Source organism: Python bivittatus, unplaced genomic scaffold (genome assembly GCF_059951505.1).
Source record: "Python bivittatus isolate LINGU-HERP-01145 unplaced genomic scaffold, Pbiv_v1 ctg000580_np1212, whole genome shotgun sequence".
In the NCBI taxonomy this organism is placed as follows: domain Eukaryota; kingdom Metazoa; phylum Chordata; class Lepidosauria; order Squamata; family Pythonidae; genus Python; species Python bivittatus.
This window is the reverse complement of record NW_028277087.1, coordinates 19108169-19121810: the sequence shown is the minus strand read 5'-3', so window position 1 is coordinate 19121810 and position 13642 is coordinate 19108169. Positions and strand designations below refer to the sequence as shown.

At 36.7% G+C, this 13642-nt stretch overlaps 1 protein-coding gene across 4 annotated transcripts in view; it reads right to left on the bottom strand.

The window, feature by feature from the left end:
- Positions 1-3906: 3906 nt before the first annotated feature.
- KIAA0586 (KIAA0586 ortholog) overlaps positions 3907-13642 on the bottom strand; it is an 82428-nt gene continuing 72692 nt past the window's right edge. For all 4 annotated transcript variants that reach the window (XM_025177698.2, XM_007422450.4, XM_088149704.1 and 1 more), the window contains exon 33: positions 3907-4280. In XM_025177698.2, the coding sequence (XP_025033466.2) occupies positions 4135-4280 (146 nt within the window). In that variant the 3' untranslated portion in view covers positions 3907-4134. The remainder of the gene's footprint in view (positions 4281-13642) is intronic.

Sequence of the window (13642 nt, the reverse complement as noted above, 5' to 3'; positions counted from 1 at the left end):
ATTTTCATTGTGAATTGCCTGGAATACTTTGTAAGACAGAATACAAACCAAGTAGCAACCACAGTACGTAAGGGTCCCTACTACACTGAGCACAGGCTTTGTGTAAAGACAATTCTGAGCTCTCAAGTATCAAGAAGCAAGCAGATGATGTTAAAGTCCTTTGGCTGAGACTTTGGTCAGAAACAGATTTGGGCTACTATTGATGAGAGAATCTGATCAGCTATTAGACAACTTTCTGTGTTGTTACTCTCAGCTGCCATCACATTGACCAAGATTTTCTTATGACACCATACTCTGAGGCCCAACACAAGAGGGAAGCAAGTAAGTGAACCTAAGCTCTTCATCTCACACAATATGTTCAAGTCTAGTATTGCCTTGTCTAGTTTCCAGGAATAGCAGAGACTCAAAGGTCTGAGAAATTGCCATGGTGTAATCAGGGCAAGTCCTTTTCAGAATTTGTTCCTATTTGTCACTGTCCTTTTTAAACTGTGGTCCCTGAAATGAAACAAGTACACCAAATGGGGTCTAAGTCAAAGCAGAGTAGAACAATTACTTCCTGCAACTTGGACTCTGTGCTACTGTTAATGCTTCCAAATACAACATTTACCTTTTTAGAAGCTGCATCACATGTCTGGCTCATTTTAACTTATGGTTGACAGAAATATCCAGATCCCTTTCACATATACTTGTGACAAGACAGGATTCAATATTTTTCCTTATATTTTCCTACTTGAATGTAGAACCCTACATTTCTCATTGCTAAATTCTATCCTATTCATTTCCATCAGCTCCTCAAATCCATCTAGATCATTTTGAATTTTCTGTTTCATTATTCCCAGCTTTGTCTTCTGCAAACTTGATAAGTATCTCAACTTTGCTATCCAAGTCGTTGCTAAAAAATGTTGAACATCACAAGGCCAAGCTCTGTGGCTTTCCACTCAACTTCCCTCCAAATTGGAGCCATTAATGAGCACTATGTGCGTGTGTTCATTCAGCCTACTCTGAGTCTATCTAACAGTAGTATCATTTAGACCTTATTTTACCATTTATGAGGACTATCGCATTCTGTCAAAGGCTTGCTGAGATCTGGGTACATTATATCTATGGCAATCTGCTGATTTACTAAGCTAGTAACTCTATGAAAGAAAGATTTAAGATTAGTTTGGTATGATTTGTTAGTGACAAATCCATGCTGGTTCCTCTTAATTTAGAATGCCTATCCAAGTGCTTTCAAACATGCTGTTTGATCATCTGTTCAAAGATCTTGCCCAGTATAGATGTCAAGCTGACAAGTCTGCTGTTTCTCAGGTTCTCCTTTCCCATTCTGAAAATGGAGATGACATTTGTTCTCCCCCAGTCTTCTGGGACCTCACCAATTCTCTAGGAGCTCTCAAAGATTACCAGGAGTGGTTCTGAAATCACATCCACTTCAGGAGATCCCAGGTGTTCCTTTAATATCCTGAGATGTAATTCATCCAGCCCTGGAGACTTGGAATTCATTTAAATTAGCTAAGTTCTCTCTTACCCTATCCTTCTAAGCTGCAGTTCCCTTACTTAGTGGCAAAATCACGATCAGCTAAATCTCCATTTCCTTTTTGAGAAAACAGATGCAAAATATGAGTTAGCCAGTTCTGTCTTAGTGCCTTCATCCTTTACCATTTTGTTACTCACCCATGGACCTTCACTTTCTTCAGTTATCCATTTATTTCTAACATACCCAAAGTACCCTTTTTTGATCCTGTTTGGTATCTCTTGGAAGCCTCAGCTCATTCTAGTTTCTGGAGACAGCATTGTATTCTTTTATGTTCTCCTTTCTTTGCCCATTCGTGCTATTTCCTCTTCAGCATTTAGAGACCTCTGTACATATCCATGAAAGCTTCTTGAGAGTTCTTCCATTTTTCCTTCTTGTGGGATTGTTTGTGACTGTTCCTTCTGTATCTCATTTTGTAGAATTTTCTATCCTTTGTCTCTTTTAGGATTTTATGCCATTGGATCTGATTTAGCTTCCCTTGGAGTTCATCACAATCTCTTCTGAAAACTCTTCTGTTTCTCCTCCTGTGGATATCATATTCAAGGATAATAAAATCACTTTCCCTAAGGCATCAGTCGCCTTCACTTCTTCAACCATTTTCTCCCAATTGGTGAGAATTTTACCCATGATAGCAGACCCCCTTGTTCTTTCTTCCACTTCTGATATTTGGCAGAGTTTGATTTCTTGCAGACATTAGGATAATTGAAATTACCCATTATCACTATTGCCTACCTCCTTGAAAAACTGCTTTGATGCAGAAAGACCTCACCTGTACCTTCTGCTGCCCAAGAAGTCTGTAATAAACTCCCACAATATTATTTTGTTTCTCTCCTTTTATTCTTACCCAGATACCTTCAGCAGGATTTCCATGTTCTGATTCCTGAAGGCAAGAATTGACACTATAGATCCATTGTCTAGAGTCAAATTCACTGTGGTGGAATATAAATGTAATAAATAATTTGTATTAAGCAAACCTGTTTATAACTCATTTAATGTTATTTATTAAAGTTAAATTATATCTTTGTTTAAATACTAAGTGATTATGCCATTTGGTATCTGCCCTAGTCACGTTATCCCAAGATCATAAAGAAACAAAGGAGAAAAACAAAGGAATTCCTAAACCAGGAAAAGTTTGATGGTTGCAGCAAGACAAATAGTTCCTTTAGCTATCTTCCAGTTAATAGGATTTGACTTAAGTTTGAAGAACAAAGAGGTAATAAAAAGATACCTACAACTGAGAGGATACATGACAAGCCCCCTCAATGGAAAATTGCTTCTCCTTTTTTCTATGTTTGATTTACATATTTGTATATGGGATTCCTGGGCATCATTCAGAACGCATCCTCTTGTGCCTCCAGGCTGTTAATTGAGCCACAAAATGCTATTCCTTGGTCCCTTAGGAGGAAACAGGGTGCTTTATCTAGGAGATGTAACAGAAATTAAGCAATTTTGCCCTTCCATTAAGAACACAGATTCTTGTGAATTAATTTAAAACTATTTCTTTTTGTGGAAAACACAAATGAAGCTATAATAAATGAACTTAATATAGGGTTCTTCTATTAGCACAGCCTTTGGGAAACAAATTCCCCTTCTTACCATATTGTCCATCGTCAGAGTGCTGTTGTATGCATTTATTCACAGCATTTAAAAATGCAACTCTAACTTGGGTCTGCAATCCAGGCTGGAACAAAGGTTATTCCCTTGTGCCAGTGTCAAGATTGTGTTTTAGCACAGTTGGCTTCACACTACCCTATACACACACACACACACACACACACACACTCATATATATAAAAATGTATAGAAATAAAAGTAGGGGAACACTATCCATGCAATGTCTTGTGGAACATTTCTTTATTATCCTTTATTGTGAGAAAAGCCAAAAAGTGAAATTGCAAATATGCTGAGACTCCACTATCAATCAGAGACTTGTGTTATACTATAGCATGTCTTACCATGACAGCTGTAAGAAGGTCAGAAGAAGTAGTAGTATTTTTGGTTTGACAATCTTCCCCTTCCAAGCTAAGGAACCATACTTAGGTTCCATTTTCCTAAGTCTCCAGAGTTACACTGATCTTCACAGAAGTACAGGTAGAAATCTGTAAGTTACATGGAACAAAGAAACTTTGTCCAGTTGCAGTTGTAGGAAAGGGCTCTAATTTAATGACAACTAGCATATAGAAATTCTGGGGTTCAATCCCCAGGTATGGTGTGGAACCCTATGGATCTTTTATTAATCTATTTTAAACATTACAATGTAAGAAAGATCAATGGCCTAATTGCCCACATTCCACTGTGCAGTCTGATTCTCCCTTCTGCTCAAACATGCGATTTCAAATGATGAACAAAGAAACAATACCCAACAAGGCTTAAACTTTAAACACAAAAATATTTTATTAAAAAATAATGTACATATTTTAGGCAACACACGTGCACAGATATTAAAAAAAAGACCCTGATGATGAAAGGCAAGTCAATTCTCTTCCATAAGGCGATTGGCAACATTTCTGCACCAAAAGTTAGCCTCTTACATTATTTTCAGACTAACGTCTGTCAACATCCTCTCCCCCAAATGCCTGTGTGCATGAACAAACCTGCACATTTCAAAACGTGTCTGCCCCAGAAGAGTCTGAACTCCCATGAACTGAACTGAAGCTCAGAGTTTTGTCCTCTATGTCAGCAGATGGTACCTTCACAGATACTTTAGCTGGTGCAGGAAGGGAACTTAAATGGGGTATGACTTCTGTCCCTGAAACAGAGAGAACATTTAGTCATTTGCAGGCCAAGATGTGAAAAATGCCATCTGACTTTACCATCTTCATTTTAGAAAACACTGAGATCCTGCACTTGTCCACTGCCAAAAAAAATCATTAGACTTGCAGAGGGAGCTAAAATGGTGATTCAGATTTTCCTAGATACATTAACATCTGGTAGCAATGTACAATACTAATAACACTTAAAAGGGCTATTTCTTTCTCCTAAAAAAGTGGGGAAAACTTCTTTCCAAATACAAAACTGAAAATCAATAATTAGATCATTTAAATTAAGTACAGTAACATAGATTATTAAAATCATTACTGTGATAGCTAAAGATCAGATCTTATCTATGGACTCGATTTTGGCAGCCTTATTCAGCCAATAGATTTATATATTTTCAGTCTGTTAAAATAATAGCTTCCAATTATGTTCCAGCCTGCACATTCAAACCAGAGTTTTGTAGGAACACTGTAGGAATGAATATATGTTTAAAGTTTATTCAATAGTCTTTTGGCTTTTTGTGTTAATACTGGCTGCACAAGAGCAATCTTACCACTGCATTGAAAACAGATCATTCTCCTTCTCTCTCTCTCTCTCTGGCTCTATATAGCAGATGCTTAGCTAACTTTGTCTGAAACTGTACCGAAAAGTAAACACAGAGCAGGAAACTATTGTTATACTATGACATCCAATGACTGGATGTAAGCTTGGCTAATACAAGGCTCACGGTTGTAAATGATAGTTGAGGAATCTGAAAATGTTGGTTGCGTTCCAGGATCAGACTTTGGATTGGTCTGCATTACTCTCAAGGCAAGCAAAATTATAATCTTCTTTTCTCATTAATATGCATAGGAAATTACATTTTCTCTTCAGTTCTAAAGGGATTGAAAACTCTCTCCCCTTCCCTTGCTTAATTATCTAGCATGACTATGCAATGGCAGAAGATTTATGTAATCTGTTCCATATTGTGCTTCAGAGACTAATAATAAGCTGGTCAGAACTGACATGAAAGTTTCTCTTTTAATGTTGTATTCAAGAGATGGGTGTCAGTTTCTAAAGTCTCCACCTGGATAGCCCATAGTGCACCTCCAAAAAATCTACATCCAGTCAATCTTGTTGAAAGAGTCTCGAGAAAACCAAGTTCTTTATTACACCTTGGTGTGACATTCTGCATCCTATTCTCATGTAAGATATTAGAATAGGATGGGGCAATCTTTTCTTTTTGCTATTGAGGGTTACTGTCATCTCAGACATAATCTGCTGGATGTAACATGGTGCGTTCAGCTGAAGGGAGTAAGTTGAAACATCAATTCTCTCTCAGAGTCCCCCTGCTTCTCCGTCATATACTTCTATTTTCTCCTCTCATTCTCATTTTGACACAGGCTGCAGAGAAGGGACAGCTTTTATCATAGGTCTGAACCGATCTTTTACAGAGAACTTTGGATACTAAACTGTGGATTGCACACTGCCACCACTACACTAGGCATGTGACATTTCAGTGAGTTCACATGCAAATGGATACCAACGTGGTCAGGGAGAATCTCTTTCCTCGATCTTTTGAAGAAAGAGGTTTGAGACAAGATGTGTATATTGAAGTTAATGTTCACTGTATACCATTCTCAGAACAACCATACAAATTTTCCGATCCCAAGAGAAAATTGCAATGCTTAAGAGAAGAATAAATCTACTATGGCAAATATCTTTATTATATTTATTGCTACAGGTGTATTCCAAAATCTGACATTTCAATTTTTATTTGCTACTTCTTTGTAGTTTCTGTACTTTTCTTTCAAGATTGAATGACAGCTGCTAGATGGTGGTGCAACACAAAAGAAGGTTCAAATGTCATAATGCAACTGTATGCTTTATAAAGATGGTGTTTAAGCAGTGCAGCCAGAAGGGCTAATGCATTGCATGTATCCTTAATGGCATTCTTCACAGTTATCACCCAGCGTAACGACATAAGGGCTGTTCATTTAACTAAAAAACAAAAAAAGCTAAGAAAACTGAAGAATGCTCATTTGGCTGCAAGCAAAAATAGAGAGTCTAACAAGATGTTGAAAATGCCATATGTAAGCACTAAACCTAACAATTTAAAAACATATTTTATATCAATAGATTTTCAACTGTGAACTCGGAATCCTGTGCTTCCTCTAAAAGCTTACCAGGCTTTTCTCAAAGGTAAGGGCAAGCAATTTTTGGGGTTTGAGGCCCAAATGTGACCTTTGAGTGGATATCAACGATGGTATTCCCCCCAAAACTGATGGGTTCAAGGAAAAAAAAAAACCAGAATTGATTTGACATAACTTTGTTGACTAAACTATAACAAAATATAACATGGCTTAGCAAGATATATTGAAAATCATTAGAGAAAGCATTAATACTGCCTGCTTTGTTTTAATCTACATTTATATAAATCTTTATTGGCCTTCACAAACTTGGCACCCTCTGGATGTTTTGGGACTTCAAGCACTAGAAGTATATTCCTATATTTAATATATATTATCTTAAATTAAATGACTTTTGACTACTGTAGTATTTTCAAAGTTGGATTTTTTTTGGGGGGGGGCAACATACCCAATTAAGTGACTTCACAATTTTGACAGATGTCTTCATGCTTACAAAAAACAAAACAAAACAAAACAGATTCTAGGCCTACATCATCCCCATCTTTCGCAGCACTAAAGCTATTAAAGCCCATATGGCTCAGATATTTGCTAGCAAGTATGTCTATACATATACTCATTTGTGGGATTAATACATCAAAATCTTCAAAAAGTGAAGGTTTAATCAACTGAATTAATTTGTTTAATTTCAATGATTTTAATTAATGACTCCATTAGCACAGCTTACAATTAACAAAACAAAATTCAATTATAGAAAATCAATAGCATCAGCGTAATAGCAGGTAGGGCCTGATATATCAGGCACTCCAAAAATGTCCTATATTTGGTCACAGAAAAGCTTTCTTCTTCTTTCTCCTGCTTTCTCTTTCAGAGCTACAAAAACCGTATTATCATTCCATGAAAATCTATCCTCAGAACAGCTGAGATTCTGTTTCAGAACCATCAACCTCCAGGCCCAAAGACGGTTACAGCCCTGAAGGGCCAGTGGTTCAACTTCAAATTGCAATTGTTATTTATTTATTTATTAATAAATACGTAAAAATAAATAATAAATTGCTTTTACCCAGTTTGTATTAATTACACCTGTTGTCAGAGCTCCCATTGTGGCAAATCAGACACTTTTCAAACACAAAATGTCTGAAAGCAGCACAGTATAACAAGTTTGAGAAGAGTCTGAAAATGGCTTCCATATGAAGGATGCTAGGGTGCTTCCTTTTGACATTACCCAAGCCTACTTTAGCCATCCTATTTCATTCTTTTAATCTGTCCCATGCCAACTATTCATCCTTCTCTAAATAATTATCTTTACATAATAAACCTCACTATATTTTTCAACAGAATAAACCCTTCGAATGGTCCTTTGAAGAAACACATGATTTTAGTTTAGTTTAGTTTTCTGCTACAGTTCATGAATAAGCTTCTTTTCACACTGAGAACATTTTGCTCCTGACATATATGTTGCTGCTGCATTCTGCCCAGCACTTAATTTTAATGTTTCCCCCAATTATCAGTCCTGCTTTCATCTACCATCTGATAATGTTTTACACACTCTAGCATGGGGGTTGACATTGTTAATCATAACACGGCCACTGGTTTAGGACATCCAGCCAGGTTGGTTAAATGAACCTAAAACTCAGAGAAGAACAAAAATGCAATAAAGATTTATAGATACTTTCTCTAAGGTACTGCTTCAGTTGCATTTTAGGAGCATTCAAAGCAAAATGAGATTGCTCCTCTAGCTTAGGCACAAAAATCACTGGCACTTATTGACAGCTTTCATGATTAAAATGACAAATGACTCCATACACTGGAATCATCTATGAGCATTACAAAATTTATGTACTTTCACGGCTTCAAATCATCAAATACATACTACCAGCATAAGAGTGCAGAATTAGTTTGCTTAGTCCTAGAGATTCCCTAAATGGGTGAGCCTCTTGCTTAATGTTTATATGGATTTTACTCTTTGGAGGCTTTGTAATGCTGCTCTTCTTCCCAGATTTTACTTTAAAAGAAGAAAGAACAGTTTGGATTTCTTCCTACAGAAGCCTTCCCTTACTTACTGCCTCTCCAGATATGTCTGATTACAATCCCTCACCACCCCTCAGACAACATAACCAGTTACGGATGACAGGAATTATGGTCTGACATATCCGGAAGGCATCAGGTTGGGGAAAGACGTCTTGAAATAAGGAAAATGCCTCCTCACAGATATATAAATGTGGACCCCGCACTATTACCATCTTCTCAAATATGTCATTCAGATAGTAGATTTTCAGCTTGTGTAATTTCTCAGCCAGCATGGCCATCATAGTGGAAGTCCAGCACTTCTAGAATTCACCAAATTGGGAAGCCTGCATTATCACAACTAGAAATGGACATGCAGTATACTAACATAAAGACTGCTCTTATGTGTTTTTACATTTTACATTGACCAACTGGAAAAGAAGATGCCCTAAAACCCATACATTGCCCAAATCACCCAACTTAATCTGTTTTCTCTTTGTTTCTTAGGAAGGTTCTCTACACTTAGAGCTTTTAGAAACACTTTTGATGGACACATCCATACAGTTATAGCATTTTCTTACTGATGTGACTATAGTCTGTTTTTAAATATTTTCCAACCCCACATATAAGGAGGCAGAGAAAAAAAAATAAACGTATCACTTTTACAAAGTTTGCAACCTATTACAAAAATAAAATGGCTGAAATCTATGAAAAGAACACCTGGAAAAACATATCTAGCACAATATTCAACTTCCATTAAGAGCAGGGTAGAAAAAGTGACTTGTTTCTTCTACTGCCAGGTTCTGACTGCTTGGCTTTGTTGAATATCAGCTTCAAAGTTTGAGTGTTGCTGTGTTCAGTGCCTTAGTGCCCTCCAATGAGTTTGTCTCAAGCCTGATCCTGGGAGATCTGAGTACACAGCTGCAACCTCCTAACTCACTGTTTTATATGCTTCCAGAAAAGAAGCAACAATTCTTTTGCTCTTTATACAATCAAGTCCTTGCTCCTCTTTGTTCTTTTCTCTCTTATTTTTGCCTTACTTAGAGCACCAGCATCTGGATTGCATTTACATACACAATTATTTTGTAAAACACATAATTCATTGCTAAAGACATACTGGCAAGGCTTACTATATCTCCATATGAACATGACAACCACTATAAACTTAGATAGCACCAAGAATATCCAATAGGGAAGTCATACTAACCTTGCTGGAATAGTCATTCTAATTAGCCTAATGAAGTAATGTAAAAGTACTAAAGAAGATGCAGAAGTTCTAAAGAACTAAAACATCCAGCCTGATCCCATCTCCATTAGCTGAAATGTGTGGCTTATTAGGCAGCTAACTGAAATGTACAACAAAAATAACTTCATCTTGTCTTTGATTCAGTATTAGCTATTGTTCAAAAGTGGCTTATTGGTAGATAGGACACTTGATCAAAGAACCGGAATTCATATCCTCCCACCCATCTAGTTTAATGCTATATAAGAAATTTAGGCCATCATATTTGGAAGAGGATGAGATCTTAATTATGGGGGTAGTAGGAAAAAACAATATGGATAGACGGAGGTTCAACCTGAAGTCCTATATGCTCTAGCCCTTTTTCAGAGAGATTACAAATACATGGAAAGAGATGAGAGGCAACATGTGAATAGATATCCTCTTATACATACTTGTCATCCTGATGAGGTATAACCCAGAAATACATTTACCACCTCAGTTGAAAGTTAGGATTAGAAATTAAGATTTGTAATTATTATTGTTTACATAACAAGATGAATATGCTGAATTATAGTGCCCATTAAAATTACCATGTTTAGAAAGCTGGATTTATCTCTGGAAGACTCAGTTCTCTTCAGGTTCAATTTAGCACTTTTACATCTAATGCTCAATGATGTCTGGCATCTTTTACATCCAATAGTGAGAAACTATACCTTTTGTTCTTCCATACATTGAAAAGGTTTTTGTTTGTATTTTTTAAATTTCTTCATCATTGCTTAAGACTCTCACAATAGTACAACTGCAATATTTCATCATGTTCCAGTTGCAGTATCCTGGCAACTGGAATTTTTTTTTCTGAAATAAAGATTACCTGGCATTTGTATGCTTCCTGGCTAAATGACAATGATTTTAAAAACAAATGGCTACCAAGCTTAAAAATCATTTAGTAAGAATCAAGGTTCAGCACCTCTTATGTTACTGAGTAGGATCCATACAAGGCATATGTGATAGGGTAAATCATATTGTATGGTGCAGAGAGGAAAAAATGTAAAGCCATAGCAAGAAAAATTAAATAGAAAATTATTGTCTCAATTTACTACTCATACCTCTCCAGATCTTAAGGAATTGCAAAGTCATAAATATAAATGGAACAAATTGCTTTCTGCCAAGGAAGACTTTGTATTAACCTCTCTAGACATTTAGGGAATCTGGAAAATAACCAAGTTTTGGCATACTGATTAAAGCAGCAACAAGCTCATAGTTTTATTTCAATGATTCATATATAATGCCTAAAGACATCCATTTAAGATTTCAATAATTTATTTAAAAGTTAAAAAAAAAGATTTGGTGAGATATGAGTTAAATCTTGAGTCCTTCTCATTTTGGCTTATTTAATCTGGCCAAAGGGGGACTGATTGAGTGGGTGGATCAATGTTACTGGCCTTAAAGGAGGCACTGGTATATTTATTCCTGGAGAAACCTTTCCTGGATCCAGAGGATTTGTCTAACTACTGCCCAGTCACAATACTCCTTTTGAGGACAAGGTGTTTGAATAAGTGGTGTCTATATAGCTGCAGACATTCTTGGGGGACATAATTATCTTGGCTATTTCCAGATTGGTTTCAGGCTTGACTTGCGGACAAAATTGGCCATGGTTGCCTTGATACATGAACTCCTGCAGGAGACAGAGTAAGTGCAATTCTGTTGATTCTGCTTGATCAGTGGCTTTTGCTACCATTAGGTGATACTGTTATAGAAGTTCCACTCTTATCTGCAGGAACGGTTTCAGAGAATAGTACTGGGTATCTGGCAACTATGCTGCTAGATACCAGAAAATGTTCTCCCCAGTGCTATTTAACATCTATATGAAACAAAGTTCCATCAGGAATTTGGGAGCTAGGTATCATCTATATGCAGATGACACTCACCTTTACTTCTCTTTAAAATCTGACTTGGCTGTGCATTAGGTAATATGCAAAATTAGTAGATCTGAGAACAAGCCATTTAGGAGGACTCTAGAACATTCCATTTCCCTCTGCATAACAAAATGTGTGTGTGTGTGTGTGTGTGTGTAATTTATTCATTTATTGAATTTATATAGCCACCCATCTCACTTGTATGTGACTCTCGGTGGCGTACACAATTAAAATTTATAGATAGTCCTCACTTAACAAACACAATTGGGAGTGGCAACTCCATTGCTAAGTGACATGGTCATTAAGCAAGATATGTGAATGTGATTTAAGATTTTACTGCTGGCTTCTTGCTTGTTGGAAGCCAGCTGTGAAGCATGCAAATGGAGATCATGTGACTGCAGGATGCTATGACAGTCATAAACATTCAGCAGCTGCAAAGTGCCCGAATCTTGATTACATAACCACACGGACGCTGCAACGGTCATAAGTGTGAGGATGTTTGTAAAGTTACTTTTTCAGTGTTGTTATAACTTTGAACAATTACTAAACAGGGCAGTCATTAAGTGAGGACTACCTGTATACACACACATTACCTATATACATATTATTTCGTACATAAAAGATGTATGCTTCTGTCCCCCCGCCTTTCTTAGCTATTGTCCTTTTCTCTGTTCTTTTTTAATCTATTTTTTAAAGAAAGAACATTATTTCCATGTCTAATACTGCAAAATGTTCTCCCAGATTGTCTACAAGATGGTTTTCTAAAGCTATGGTAAAATTTACATCCAACATATTTTTATGATAATGCGAAGAAATTAATGGTGTGAAAAGTCAGCACCTTAGATACTTTTTCAGCATTTTGCCAGGAGTCTACTAGGCTAAATGTCAAAAAGAGTTAATATAATTCAAATGAACCAAAATTGCAAGATAAAGACCATCCCACCAGATTTTTTAGAATTTCACCTAAGTGTACATATACACATAGACATGCACCATTATCCAGCTGTTGGCTCTCAAGATGGTTTATAAATTACAGAAGAGAAGCATGCAAATGACATTAAAAAATACACTGCAGTAGGATAAATTACAAAGTAAAGCAAACTAAAAACAAGCAAACAAAACAAAACAAAAGTAAATAAATAATAAATAAATAAAAACAGGGTAATAATATCAGCTAGCTGACAAGCTGGAAGATAAACACCCAGAATTGAAAAGCTGCCAATTTTATGGCAAATGACTTAACCTAGAAAGGCATTTTATCTTGTTATGCCTTGCTATCTTCACAGAGCAGGGAGACATGAAAAAGGAAATTATTTGGACTGGCTGTTATGCATGGAAATGGCCCATTTATATATTTGTATCCCTAGTTATTGGGGATTTGCAAAAAGTTAACACCAATATCTTGAATTGTGGTAGGAACCAAATAGGCCACCATTCTATTATATGCATTTCTTCCCCTTATTCAATAGATTATTGAGGGAAGCTGAATGGAAAGGGAAATGTTGGATAGAAAGAAAAGGAGGAAGGGAATTCCAGAAGATGGCTCTTTTCAGAAAAGCTCAGCCTCCTCTAGTTCTCCCCCCACCTCTCCTTCCACATTACCTAGAGGAAAGGAAGGACTTAAAGATCCCCAAAATTACAGAGAAGGAGGGTATAGAATCTCTTGCTTGCAAACAGCCTAAGAAACAGTGGGTGGTTCTGCTAGTTCCATGTTTAATAGCGAAAGCTTTAAAAAGTGTAGACAGGCATCCTTGCACAAGAGATCTCTGATTATAATTGAATTAAGGAGGCTGTCTTGGATAGGTACAGTATGAGGTAACAAAATACAACTACTGACAAAAGTTTAGGCAATATCCCTATGACCCACAGGAAGGAGTGAGAGTCAGGGGATTTGGGAAGAAAGTGGTTAAAATGATACGGAGGAAATGTTGGATGAAATCCCAATATAACATTTTTCCAAGCCCTTCCACCCTCTGTTAGATTCTGGGCCCAAGAGCATCACCCAGAAACTGGGCTAAAAGTTGTATCCCTTGTAGAAGATTATTTAGCTGCATGAAAGGCTGAAGAAACCTGGACTGGCAAA